The 13,995-nt window shown below is 35.7% G+C and overlaps 1 protein-coding gene across 3 annotated transcripts in view; it reads left to right on the forward strand.

The window, feature by feature from the left end:
- PIAS1 (protein inhibitor of activated STAT 1) overlaps nt 1-13,995 on the forward strand; it is a 123,831-nt gene that overhangs the window by 87,604 nt on the left and 22,232 nt on the right. For all 3 annotated transcript variants that reach the window (XM_004758612.3, XM_045067437.1, XM_004758614.3), the window contains exons 7-8: nt 876-981; nt 11,038-11,111. In XM_004758612.3, the coding sequence (XP_004758669.1) occupies nt 876-981; nt 11,038-11,111 (180 nt within the window). The remainder of the gene's footprint in view (nt 1-875; nt 982-11,037; nt 11,112-13,995) is intronic.

The raw sequence follows: 13,995 nt of genomic DNA on the forward strand, positions 1-13,995 counted from the left end.
GTAATCTAAAAGGTGGCAGTAAGTATTTTTTCCTTTAAGTTCTTTCCAAATCTCTTGATCTTCCTCTTGATCCCAACACCAAATAGAAAGTGGCCCTTCTTACTGAGATCTCTCTCCTACCCTTAATAAGCCTCAGCCCTCTTTTCTTCCTCTTATCCAGTCATGTACCCATCACTCCACTTTGGCTTTATCAATGTTTTCTTTGTTCCCTTCTCCTGCTATCATCTCCTCTACCAATCCTCTGTTGGTAATGGATATTCATCTCTTCATTTGCCAAACCAGCAGCTTCTCTTTGAGAATCTTTAATATTCCCTGTTTTGTTTGTGTTTGTTTGTGAAAATGGCCCATGTAGGGTCTTTTTGAAACTAGTTAGAAGTAAAAAGAGAGATTCAATGGTATGGATTAGGAAGCCAATCTAATTTGTAATTTTTAAATAGCTACTATTTTAGATCTGTTACCTACTAAATATGGTTTATGGTGATTTTTTGACATCTTACTGGCCTTGGTTTATATTTTAGTTTTAACAGTGTTTTTTTATATAGGTGCTTCAAATTGATTAGCTTCAAGCATAGGTAGTCAGGTAATATAGAAGCATGACAGACCTGACTTTATTTCTTGAAAGTTGCAAAATTCTTTTACTTCTCTACACTTCCCTACACTTCCCTTTCTGTGTCCATAAAAGTAGGTTTATGACCACCTCAGCAGCTTTTTGGTTAGGACTAAATTCTTGTTCGTGAAAACACCTGATAGTGCCTGGCCACACACAGTAGGTGTTTTAACAAGTATTAGTTTTCTTTCCCTGTCATTGTGGGATTAAAATAGATGTACTATTTACTTATATATGTTGTTTTTCTGCATCTTTTTTTTTTCTCCAGAACTATTCCATGGCAGTGTATCTTGTAAAACAGTTGTCCTCAACAGTACTTCTTCAGAGGTTACGAGCAAAGGGAATAAGGAATCCGGATCATTCTAGAGCTTTAAGTACGTATAATAAACTTATTTCATTTATGCAGCTGAACTATTTTGGTAAAGGTTAGAGTAGTATATTTTCAATGAAAGAAATTTTTTTCACTGGACCTTGTCATAGGGGATACAAAACACTGAAAAGTTGTTTTCTGAAATAAACAAATCAAAGCTTAGAGGTGGTTTTAATATCTTTGTTATGACCTATATTTTATAGTCTCTATTTTACTGACCTTAAAGGTAACTTCGGTAAGCCAAGAAATGAATATGGAAGAATATTTTATGAAAACATCACAAAATAAATGTTTATGGAATTCTAGGAGACAGGAAGGAAACCTTGGCATGTATTTCATGAGAATTACGTTATATTTAAGGTTTATCCAGGAAGAATGTACATGAGTATGTGATGACTGTATCCCTGCATTAATAAAGTAGGAAGATAGTGGGATGGTAAAAATAATAACAAAGCAGTTTCTGTTCATCAATTATGTAAGCCTTGGACAAGTCACTGTCTTCTGAGCTTCAGGTTCCTCATATGTAACAAGAGGTTGTTACTACGTGACTTCTAAAGTTCCTCCAAAGTCTGGGCTCATAGTTATGAATAACTAGATGGTTCATAGAGTTACATAGAATTTGAGATGCAGAAAGGTCTGCAGATTAACCATTCTGGCCTCAGTTCTTGGGGATGAAGGCCAGAGGTTAGCAGCCTTTCTCAGGAGGAGAACTAAGTTCTTCTGTTGTTCTCTTCTTTGTGAGAGATAGATTCTTTATGGATGGATTCATGGATGGGGCCGGACACAGGGAAACCAAACTTTTACAGGCAAGGATTAGATAGCTCCTCTTTAAGGATTCTTGATGTGAGTTGATTAATGAAACCAACTCTCAAATTTGTAGTTAGGCACACTCTGATGAAAAGAACTAAAGTAGTAAGGCCAGCTTTCCTCTCACTTTCCTCTGTGGCATAGCTTTTATCTTATTATGCTAAACTGTTCTGTGCCAGAGTAAAAGACCCCACCACCTCTGACTAGCAGTACACCCTCAATAGGTCATTGAAGGACTTTTCTGCATTAAAAGAACCCTTTTTAAAATGCAAATAATCCTGAGTCAAGAGGAGTACACTTTTGGCTAATGGCTGTGTAGACATTCCTCAGAAGACTGGAGACCTAGAATGACAGCACTGGTTTGGGGTCTAGGGGAGAAGAAGCACCAGTGGGTAGGGACAAAGAAGAAAAGGGACAGACATCTGCTGTGAAGGAGAATGCAAGAGAAGGAATTTTTTTTCCACACTTGCTGCAGTCCGTCCCTGGTCATTCACTGGAGAATCTTTATATTTGCCATATAGCTATAGAATCTCATCTAATCAAAGAGTTATGGAATTATGTGAGCTTGTGTAGAAAAAGTAATACCAAGAAATAGGACAGATGAGAATGTTATATTTAATAATAATAATAGTAGTAGTAAGGCAAACCATTTTTCCTCAAGCTGTTCACTCTTCTTCATTTGTAGTTGTAGCACCATCTGGAGGGAGAGTAGGAAGGTGAGCCTAGTATTTTATTTTCTGGAAGGAACCACTGTTAGTCACTATTCAGCAGCAGAAACTTCATAGTTCAAAGGCTGTTTTTTTCATCTCTAATACAGTGTTGGAAGTGAAGAGTAGTAGCAGAGTGGGTGGGATTTTTGTGGCAGTTTATATCTTATCTTACTTATTGGCCTGGAGAACCAATAAAACATTAATTTGGATCCTACTGGTAAGACATTCATTGTAATTGATTTAAAAACAGATTGTATGCCTTTATACTATCTATAAAGAAATAACTTTCTGAGTAAAGTAATTGTGTAATTAAAAGATTGTATAAAACAACTTGACAGAAGAAAACGTTGACAGGTTTTTCCAGATATTTTTGAAAAATAAGTTTGCCTAAAAGTATATTTACTGTAAGTCCTTCTTAATCTTATTCGTAAATTTTGCTGGCGGAGTTGTATTCATCAAATCATGCACAATTTTGTTCTTGAAAGAATAAACAGTAATATTGAGACTTTTCACAAAGACATCTGCTCTGATTCTTTGGATTTCGATTTTTATCTTGTGATTTCTGCCTTTTTGTAGAGTTTGTCCCCTCTATCGCAAAGGCAGGCCTTCACAAATTTTTGGTCATGTTCTTATCTCCTCTCCTTCTTTCTTGCAGCAGTCACCTTAAACTCTGGCCATAGTTTACTCAAACACTACTCCCCCTCTCTCAGGGTGCTACCCCTGCAAGAAAATTAGGGCTACAAGATGGGAATTCTCTCAGAAGCCCATTTCTTCCTTAATCCTAGTGCCGCCATAACTGCTTTTCACCTTATCTACATTTGCACCTATCCTTACTTACTCTCTTCAGTCTCAGGAGGAAATGTCCCTTTTTCTGCTCAGAGTTAATCTTTTATTCATTCATTCTTCTCATTCAAGAAATTATATTAAGAGTCTACAGTGTTCCAGGCACAGGAGAATATCGCATTAAACAAGACACACACCATCTCTGCATCCCTTAGAAGTTCACAGTCTTGTGGGAAAGACAGAATTAAGTGATTGAATGAGTCACTAATGAATTACAGTTGTGACATGTGCCTTAAAGAAGAAAGACAGGGAATTCTGGAGGTAACAACAGAAGAACATAGTCCTCTCCGGTGCTGTGAAGTTTAAGACAAGATTAGAAGGGTGAGGAGGAGTTAAGCCCCAAGATGAGAGGGGAATATGCCAAGAGACAGGCCAGTGGAGCTAGAGAAGAGGGAACAAAGGAGAATGATGGCCAGAGAGATAGCCATGGGGTGAGTTCACATAGGTAGATGGTAGATACAGGTAGATATAGTTCATAAAGGTAGATAATAGAAAACCCTGAAAAGATTTTTAAGCAAAGTGATATGATCAGATTTGGGCAATAAGAAGGTTGCTCTGCCAACTGAATTGAAGAGAGGCTGGCCTGATACAATGGGTCCAGTTAGGAACCTGTTGTCCAGGGAAGAGGTGATGGTGTCTTGAACAGACGTAATGGTGATGGTCATAGAGGTTGATGGCTTGAGAACTGGTGAAGGGTAGCAGTGGTGGCGGATTACATGTGGGGAGTGAAGGAAAAGGAGAAGTCAAGGAGCAGTTACATGATAGTGCCATTTGCTGAAATGGAAAACAGTTTGGAAAAGATTGAGATACAGAGGAAAGATCAGAATGTATGTTCACACTAGTATTTGAGATGTCTGAGACATCCAGGTGGAGATGCTCAGAAGCAGTGTTTTAAGACCTCGCTCATTTACCTGCTCTGTCCCTCTATAAACTCTTTCTGTTAGCCTTCCCCATCAGGTCTTTTTCATCCTTTAAAAAATACAAAAACAAGCTATTCTCTACTCTAGATAGAGCTCTGTGCCCCTCCTGTTGTCCTCATCCTACTTTCTTCAAAGAGCGGTCTACACTTGCTATCTACCTCCTCACTGCAACCCATTGTGTTCTTTTAACTCCAATCTTTCCACTGATGTCACTGCTGACAATCTGATTGCCAAATTTAAACTTTCTTTCCAGTTTTCATCTTAGATATTTTTGCTTCATTTCCTACCAACCACTTTCTCCATGAAAGTCTCTTCTCTATTTCTTCTCAATTAGCTGCCTTCAGTGGATTCTCTTGAGGGAAGCATCTTAAATGTCTGTTTTCCTTGGGGTGTCGTCCCTGCTCCACTTTTCTGCATACTTTACCTAGAGATGATCACATCTAGTCTTACGGTTTAAATTAGCATGAACTCTCCCAAACACCTTCATCCCAGACTTTCCCCTGAACTTCAAATATAGATATGTATAGCTAGCTAACTGCCTTAACTGGAACATTCCACTAGTTCCTCAGATTCAATTATTTAAAACTAAACTCAACGAATCCTATCAAACTTCCACCCTAAATATTTCTCATCCGTCTTCTCTCTCTACCATTGCTGCCCTCATTTAAGTGCTCATATTCTGCCTTTGTTTAAAAAACCTATTCTAAAATAATATATCCCTCTTCATTCTTGTCCCCTCTTCATATCTCTCTCCTGGTACCAACCTGAGTCATTAATGCAGATCTAATCTTACTATTTCCTTGCAATTCCATAGCTTCTTAACATCGGTGAAGTAGAAACACCCAACTTTGTTAGCATGACAGATGCAGCTTTCCCTGAAGCGGCACCTGCTTACTACTTCGCAGGGTCATCTGTATTTACCCTTCTTCCTATACTTAAATTCCATAAATAACTAAATTCTTTTATGTACTGCTCTGCTCGTGTTGCTGTCTGTGCCTCTGAACTTCCCTCTTCTTTGCCTGACTGCAGTTTTCCTTCCAGTTTCACTTTTTCCAGGAGGCATCTCAGCACCCCTAAAGCGGGGGAGTTAACTTTCAGCTAGCTCCCTGAACACATTTGCATTAGAGCACATTACAGATGATCCCATTGAGTGTCTTTACTCTCCACTAGACTCTGAGTTCCTCTGGGCAGGAATTTAATCTTATTTATCTTTGGAATTCCTAGTGCACAGTTCCTGGTGCATGGTAGATTTCTGTTAAGGTAGACTGATCAAAAGAGATGTAGAATAAAAATCTGGCATCTGTGCCTCTGTTTCCTTGCCTATAAAATGAAGTATTGGCCTTAATGTGGTCAGGTGTTTACAGCCTTAATATAAAATAATCTGATATTAAGAAATGATAGAAATTATTAGAAATATTAGGGGAAAAAAGTAAACAACAAGAAATAGAGCTGTGATGATGGAAGTATCATCCCTTTGCACTGACCCGTGTGGTAGCTACCAGCATCATGTGGCTCTTGAGCTCTGAAATGTGGCCAGTACAACTGAGGAACTGAATTTTAAACTATATTTAATTTTAATTTTAATATAGCCACATGTGACTGACTAGTGGCTAACTCATAGGTCATGACAACAAAGGTTTTTTAAGAGTAAATGTGGCTTGCTATAACTTTATTATAGGACATATAATAAAATACTGTTACTACTGCCCTCATAGTGACACAGGAAAACTTTAATTCCCGGAAGACTTCCCACACATTGGTTGATGTTGCAGGGTAAATATTATGATTTGTCTTTATTTTTTACTCCCTTGCCCACACATCATAAGGATTTGCTTACTTTATTTTTCCTCACTTTCTTGTGATGAAATTTAACATGGTGACTCTCCCCCCTTTCTCTTCTTTTTTTGGGGGAGTTATGTTTCTTGAAGTTTAGTTTACAAAAGTAAAAATTCATCTTTTTAATTGTATAGTTTGATGAATTTTATAGATGCATGGAATCCTGAACCACTGCCACAATCAAAATACAGAACATCCTTCATCCCAGAAAGTTCCCCTGTGGCCTCTGGCCATTCATCTCATCCCCTTATTCCCAGTTCCATAATCATTGATGTGATTTCTGTCTCTGTAGTTTGTCTTTTCTAAAATGTCTGAAGTTCTGAAGCATGTAGCGTTTTATGTTTGGCTCCTTTAACTTAGTAAATGCTTTTGAGGCTTGTCCGTGTAGCTTGTTCTTCTTTAGGACTGAGTAGTTTTCTATTTATCTGTACCATCATTTGTTTATCCATTTATCAATTAGTGGACAGTTAGGTTGTTTCCACTTTTGCATCATCACAAGCAAAGCTGCAAAAATATTTACATTTTGTGGATGGATATTCCAGTTTTGTAGACATATGTTTTTATTTCTCTTGGGTGAAGATTTAGGACTCAGATGGCTGGGTCACATGAAATGTGTATGGAAAACAGATTGGCAGTTTCTTAAAAAATGTATATGCCATTTGTGCATTCTTACCAACGACGTATGGGATTTCCAGTTTTTCTTCATCCTCAGTAGTGCTTGGTATTGTCAGGCTGCTTTGATTCTTGGCTGTTCTGGTCAGTGTTTAGTAGTATCTCATTATAGTTTTAATTTGCATTTTCCTAATTACTAATGATATCTTTACAGCTTCTTTGAGGCAGTGTCTGTCCGGATCTTTTCCCCAGGTCTTTTTATAGTTTGTACTTTTTGTATACTGTGAAGTCTTTGCCTAACCAAGGTCACAAACATTTTTCTAGAGGTGTTGCTTTTTTCGTTCTTAGATTTAGTTATGCAAATTATTTTTTAGTTATGCAAATTATTTTAAGTTAATTTGTGTATATGATGCAAGGTGAGGTTAGAGATTCATTTTCCTCATATACATACCCAGTTGTTCCAACATTTGCTGAAAAGACTACCTTTTTTGCCATTTAATTACCTTTCAAAAATCATTTGACCATAGATGTAGAATCTTATTTCTGTGATTTTCCATTGACCTATATATCTATTCTTAGGGCAGTGCAACAGTCTTGATTACTACAGCTTGATAGTAAATCTTGAAGTCAGGTAGATTCTTCCAACTTTGTTTCTCAGAATTGTTTTGACTAAATCAATAATTCTAAGTCAGATACATAAAAAGATGATACAGTATGTCAACTATACTTCAGTTAAAATAAGAGATAATCGATAGCAACCAAATAGAGTTTATTCCAAGAATATTAGGTTCATACATTATGACTGAAAATCAATCAGTATAATTCACCTCAGCAAACTAAAAAAAAAAAAAGAAGAAGAAGAAGAAGAAAGAAAGAAACAAATCATATGATCATCTCAGCATCTCAATAGGTGTGGAAGACACATCTGGTTAAACTTCAGTATCCATTGTGATAAAACTCTTAGCAAAGTGAAGAGAAGGGAACTGTTTCAGCCTTGCCCTTGAGATCTTTTTATTTATACACACACACACACATTAAAGATTTTATTTACTTATTTGAGAGAGAGATCACAAGTAGGCAGAGAGGCAGGCAGAGAGAGGGGGGAAGCAGGTTCTCTGCTGAGCAGAGAGCCCAGGGCTAGATCCCAGGACCCTGAGACCATGCCCTGAGCCACCCAGGCCTCCCCGCCCTTGAGATCTTAGCCAGCACAATAAGGCAGGGGAAAAAAAGCATACAGATTAGAATGGGACGCCTGGGTGGCTCAGTTGGTTAGGCAGCTGCCTTTGGCTCAGGTCATGATCCCAGCGTCCTGGGATCGAGTCCCACATCGGGCTCCTTGCTCCGCAGGGAGCCTGCTTCTCCCTCTGACTCTGGCTTCCACTCTGTCTGCCTGTGCTCGCTCTCGCTCGCTCTCTCTCTGACAAATAAATAAATAAAATCTTAAAAAAAAAAAGAAATGCATAAATAATTACTGTCTTTGTTCAAAGATGATTTCATTGTCTATGTAGAAAAAAACATGAAGAATATTAAAAAGCTACTAGAGTGCAGATGCCTGGTGGCTCAGGCTGTGATCCTAGAGTTCTGGGATTAAGTCCCCCATCAGGCTCCTGGCTCAGCAGGAGTCTGCTTCTCCCTCTGCGTGCTGCTCTCCTTGCTTGTGCTTTCTCTCTCTCTATAGCTGACAAATAAATAAAATCTTTTTTTTAAAAAAAAGGCTACTGGAGCTAATACATGAATTTAGCAAGTTGCAGAATACACAGTTAATTTATAAATATCAGTTGTATTTCTGTTAGCACCGAACAACTAGAAAGTGAAATTCAAAAAACAAAGAATTTACTGTAATATCCAGAAATATGAAAGACTTAGGGATATGTCCCACAAAACTTGTGTAATATGTATATGATGAGAACTTCAGAACAATGCTAAGAGGAATTACAATAAAGCTTGAATAATAATGGGGAGATATATCTTGTTAATAGAGCAGAACACTTAATATTGTTACCGGAGAGATGTCATTTCTCTCCAAATTGACCTATAGATTAAATTAAATCCAATCAAGATCCTAGTAGGATCTTTAAAAGTATCTTTACATGATAGGATTGACTTAAGATTGAGCCTATAATGCAGAAGGAAAAGACAAAGCTTTTTTTTTTTTAATAGAAAGTGGCAACTTTCTAAAATAATTTGCGAAAATGTTGCCATCTCTGAGAGAAAATGTACAAATCATTTTAAGTAGCAGTAGCTAATATTTATTGAATATAATATTGGGTTATTTTAAAGCATTTTGTATGTATAATCCTTAGAGCATTCCTATCAGGTACTTTTACTCCTGTGACTTGGCTAACATCTGGATTCTAAGTTAGGCTGATTCTAGATCCTGTTGCCTCTTCTGTTTCAATTTCTCTGGGAAGTACTAACCACTGAACTTTGTTTTGCAAAGTATTGATACTATGGTCTGTGGTATTGCTTCATTTAGATGGAAGTTTATCTATATAAAATTTGAACTGTTCCCATTTTTGTGTCTAGGGTGATGAAGGCATGCAGATGTTCAGTAATCACATTATAGTTCTGTTTAAATGTTTATATTGTATGGTGATTATTTTTTACCTTTAAAAGATACTATTTGTTGAATGTATCTTTATAAGAAAGGATTGACGAAGATTGGGTCTGTAATGAGACAGGTGTACTTTCTATAATTTACACATGATATTGTATAGCATGAGGGATGTGGTAACTATATTTTCCACACTTAAACTCAGGGTTTTTATGCCTTTTCAGCTGCGAGAGACAGCCTATGAGTTCTAGAGATTTCAAATATTTGGAATCTCTGGGCCAAATGAAAATGACTTTTTACTCTGACATCAGAGTCACTTCTGGAGCTTTTAAAAAACAACCCATTGGTGTCCCTTTTCCCTACTCCAGTTCAGTGGGCAATATAAGTTAGAAGACACTATAGGTAGTTCTGATGTATATCATGGTTGAGATACACTAATTTATGGAGACAGAATATCTAAAGCGTGGAACATCTTGGGGCACCTGGCTGGCTTAGTCACAAGAAGAGCATGCAACTCTTGATCTCAGGGTTGTGAGTTTGAGCCCCACATTGGAAAATTATTTCAATAGATAAAACTTCAAAAAATAAGTAAAATGTGGACCTCAAAAAAATTCAGATTATAATGATAGCTTTGTTTAATAAAGGTAGGACTCTTAATCCTCAGCACAATGGACATCTACTCTGAAATCATTCTTCCTTATCTGAGTACTTTTCTGCTCCCCGTTTTCTTAATTCTGTATATAATATATATAATATTAACTCTCTCTGCCACCACTCTGAAATTCTGTGATTGACTGACTACGTACACAGCCACTGTGCTTGGGCCCCACCTTACACAGACATCAAAGGCAGTGTGGGACAGTTTCTAAAATGATTGGAGTATTGCCTTTAGGCATTTCCAGTCTCACTTCAGTGTTTGAGGTTTTCAGAAGTAACATATGCCTCGGGATTCCAGAAAGGATACAGTTCCTTGTTATATGAGACTGACAAAGTAACATTACTAATGCCTCCACTCTTAAGAACCACAGGAGGTTTGAGCTAAAAAGGCTTAGAGATTATCTAATGTGGGTTCTTATTTTGCTAGAAGCAAAATTAAGGTCAGAGGAGGATTGACTTGTCTAAGATAGCATAATTAGTTTATGGATAAATAAATATAAAATTCAAGTATATGGGGAAAAAGCATTGAACTTTTTTCATAATTTGAAAATAAAATTAATGTATTTTAATAATTTAAAAATAGCATAGAAAAATAGAACTAATATATTAACATTTAAAATGTAATAATATATTTTTTTATCTGAGGTTTGAAAAAACTTATAAATTATGTTGTATAGGCCCTATTGATTGATTTCTTTAAAAATAATATTGGCATGAAAAATATTGGTAATAGTTTAAAAGAAAGAAAAACTTTATCCGTTTCTTAGGGTTTATAAATGGAAAAGTTTCTGCTATTAGTTGTCAGCTTACTGTAGAAATTTCCTTTATGTTACTACAATGCAGTTTTTGTTCCATGAATGAGAAATAGGAAACTTACAGGAAATTTAGTCAGTCTATAGATATATGGTTGTTTTTCTTTTGCTTATGATAGAAATTATAAACCATGTAATTATTTTTATCTTTACATTTAGTTAATTGGAAATAATTAAACAGATTATTTTTTAGTTCATTTTTTTAAATGGTTACTCATTTTAAGTTCCTTGTTCTTTTTCATGTTGCATCAGTGATGTATCTTTAATAAACATGTTCTATTTGTGTGTTTTCTCTTCAATGAATGTCAGTTAAAGAGAAATTGACCGCGGATCCAGACAGTGAAATTGCTACAACCAGCCTAAGGGTTTCTCTACTATGTCCAGTAAGTGTTAACTAATACTTGCTTTCCAAAAGATTCAACATATATTTTTCCCCTTTTATGAAGTATTTCTAGTATTTGCAAATGATGTTTACTTTTGAAATACGCCCACCTTTGTCATAGTTTCTGAAAAGTAGAAAGACATTATTATTAATTAGTCATAGGATTTGGAATCTAACCAAATTTTTAAGTCTGTAAAAATGTCCTACTCTTAGTAAGCTGTGTTTAAATATTGCTTATGATCAATGATTATCTCTCACACTCAAAGTGTAAATTCTTCAAATAAGGAATGGGTATTATTTTGGTATATTTATTAAAATTGAATTTTTAAAAATAGTATCCTTTTGAATAGAAATCTAGCCATGATTTACCCACACATTCAGTTTAACCATTTTGCCAACAATGACTACGTTGTAAGAATCCACTAATTAAAAACTGTTCTATTTAGCCTGAATAACTCAATTGGTTATGCTGATAAAAATAACCTAGAAATATTTTTAAACCAGAAAAAGAGGTCAAAATCAATTGTTTGTACAAAATGAATATAAGGTCCAAAAACATACCAAATGATTAAACTTGTAGTGAAAAGTTTTCCCAAAAAACGTGTTGTTAATATTTATTTCTTAACCAGCATGGTGTTAAGTCCACCAGTTGTAGGAATGGTAACTGAATGTGGCTTTCATACAAAAATATGTGAAAAGGTAGGAGTAAATTACTTTGACACTTTAATTACCTTTTGTTCTATAATTAATCAAATTAATCATATCTAAATTGGGGAGAAAGTATAAAGAATAAGAGGACACAGGTGTTTCCTGATTAGCCTGGATTATTCAGGCAGGCCTGATATTGAAAGTCTTTAATATTGAAATCTTCCTAATCTAAGATGAAGATGAAGTTACTGTATTCTTAAATAAATTTAAACAGAAACTAAATTTTATTTATCCTACATCTTAGTCTTTTATAACTTAAAAAATCTCAAACACAAGATGAAAAAGTCTTTAGTTCACAAATTAGTTTATAGTACTATATTTGATGTAGCTCTTAAAAAAAACTTTTTGGGGCGCCTGGGTGGCTCAGTGGGTTAAGCCGCTGCCTTCGGCTCAGGTCATGATCTCAGGGTCCTGGGATCGAGTCCCGCATCAGGCTCTCTGCTCAGCAGGGAGCCTGCTTCCTCCTCTTTCTCTCTCTCTCTGCCTGCCTCTCTGCCTACTTGTGATCACTCTCTGTCAAATAAATAAATAAAATCTTTAAAAAAAACAAAAATTAAAAAAAAAACTTTTTGTTGTATAGTACTGCTAAGGGAATCCCTATTTTTTATCAGGCTTTTATAAAATTATAGAAATACAATAGAGTGAATAAAATCCCCCCAATACTATCATTTTGTATATATCCTTCTATCTTTTTATTCCTTATAATAGCCAATCTTTTTCTTAAGAAAAATATTTTGATTCTAGCCTTTTTAATGTTGTTATTAAAATTCTTTCCCAAATACATGATGCAATCATTGGCAGAACTGAAGGAGAAATAGAAAGCAATACAGTAATAGTAGAAGACTTGATATCCCACTTTCAGTTATGAATAGAATAACCAGACAGAAATTCACTAAAGAAGCAGAGGGCTTAAACACTATAGACTAACTAATTCACCGTGTGTGTGTGTGTGTGTGTGTGTATAAAAAACACTCTATACAACAGCAGATTACACATTCTTCTCAAGTGCACATGGAACATTTTTTCAGTATAGACCACAAAACAAGCCTTAACAAGTTTAAGTCATACAAAATATCTTCTCTGACCACAGTGGGATGAAACTAGAAGTCAACAGCAGAAGGAAAACAGGAAAATCCACAAATAGGTGGAAATTAAACAAAAGACTCTTAAACAGCCAAAGAAGTTATCACAAGGAATTTAAAAATGGAGACAAATAAAAAACAGAACAAAAAAAACACTATCAGCATAACTTACGGGATGCAGCAAAAGCAGTAGGAAGAGGGAAGTTTATAGCAGTTAATACTTACATTAAAAAAGAAAGATCTCAAATCAACAACCTAATGTTACGCCTCAAGATTCTAGAAAAAGAAAAAGAAACTAAACCCAAAGTCAGCAGAAGGAAGGAAATAACAAAGATTAACACAGAGATAAATGAAACAGAGAATATAAAAACAATAGGAAAAAACAATGAGACCAAGAGTTAGTTTTTCAAAAAGATCAACAAGATTGATAAACCTTCAGCTAGAGTAAGAAAAAAGAAGGGAGACTCCAATAGCTAAAATTAGAAATGAAAGAGAAGATACTACAACTGATGAACTGATAAAACAGAAATATAAAAGATTATAAGAGACTACTATAAACAGTTATATGCCAACAAACTGGATAACTTAAAAGTTAAAGTATATATAACACCAATCATCTCAAACTCTTCCAAAGAATTGAAGAGCAGGGAATACTCTAAAATTCATTCTCTGAAGCCAGCATCATCCTGATCCCCAAATAAGACAAAACCAAACAACTAAAAAAAAATCACACATCATGACCAAGTGGGATTTGTAGCTGGAATATAAAGATGGTTTAGCATACAAAAAGTCAATCAGTGTGGGGCAGCTGGATGGTTAAGCATCTGCTCTGGGCTCAGGTCATGATCTCCAGGTCCTGGGATTGAGCCCCATGGCAAGCTCCCTGCTCACCGGGGAGTCTACTTCTCCCTCTCCCTGGGTCCCTCCCCACTGTTCACACACACACATACTCTTTCTCAAATAAATAAAATATTTTTTTTTAAAAAATCAATGTAATAATACCACATTAACAAAACGAAGGACAAACCCCACATGATTGTCTTAGTGGATGCAGGAAAAGCATTTTGCAAAGTTCAGTACTCTTCCATCATGAAA

Source organism: Mustela putorius, unplaced genomic scaffold (genome assembly GCF_011764305.1).
Source record: "Mustela putorius furo isolate JIRA1106 unplaced genomic scaffold, ASM1176430v1.1 tig00003896_pilon_pilon_pilon, whole genome shotgun sequence".
Classification (NCBI taxonomy): domain Eukaryota; kingdom Metazoa; phylum Chordata; class Mammalia; order Carnivora; family Mustelidae; genus Mustela; species Mustela putorius.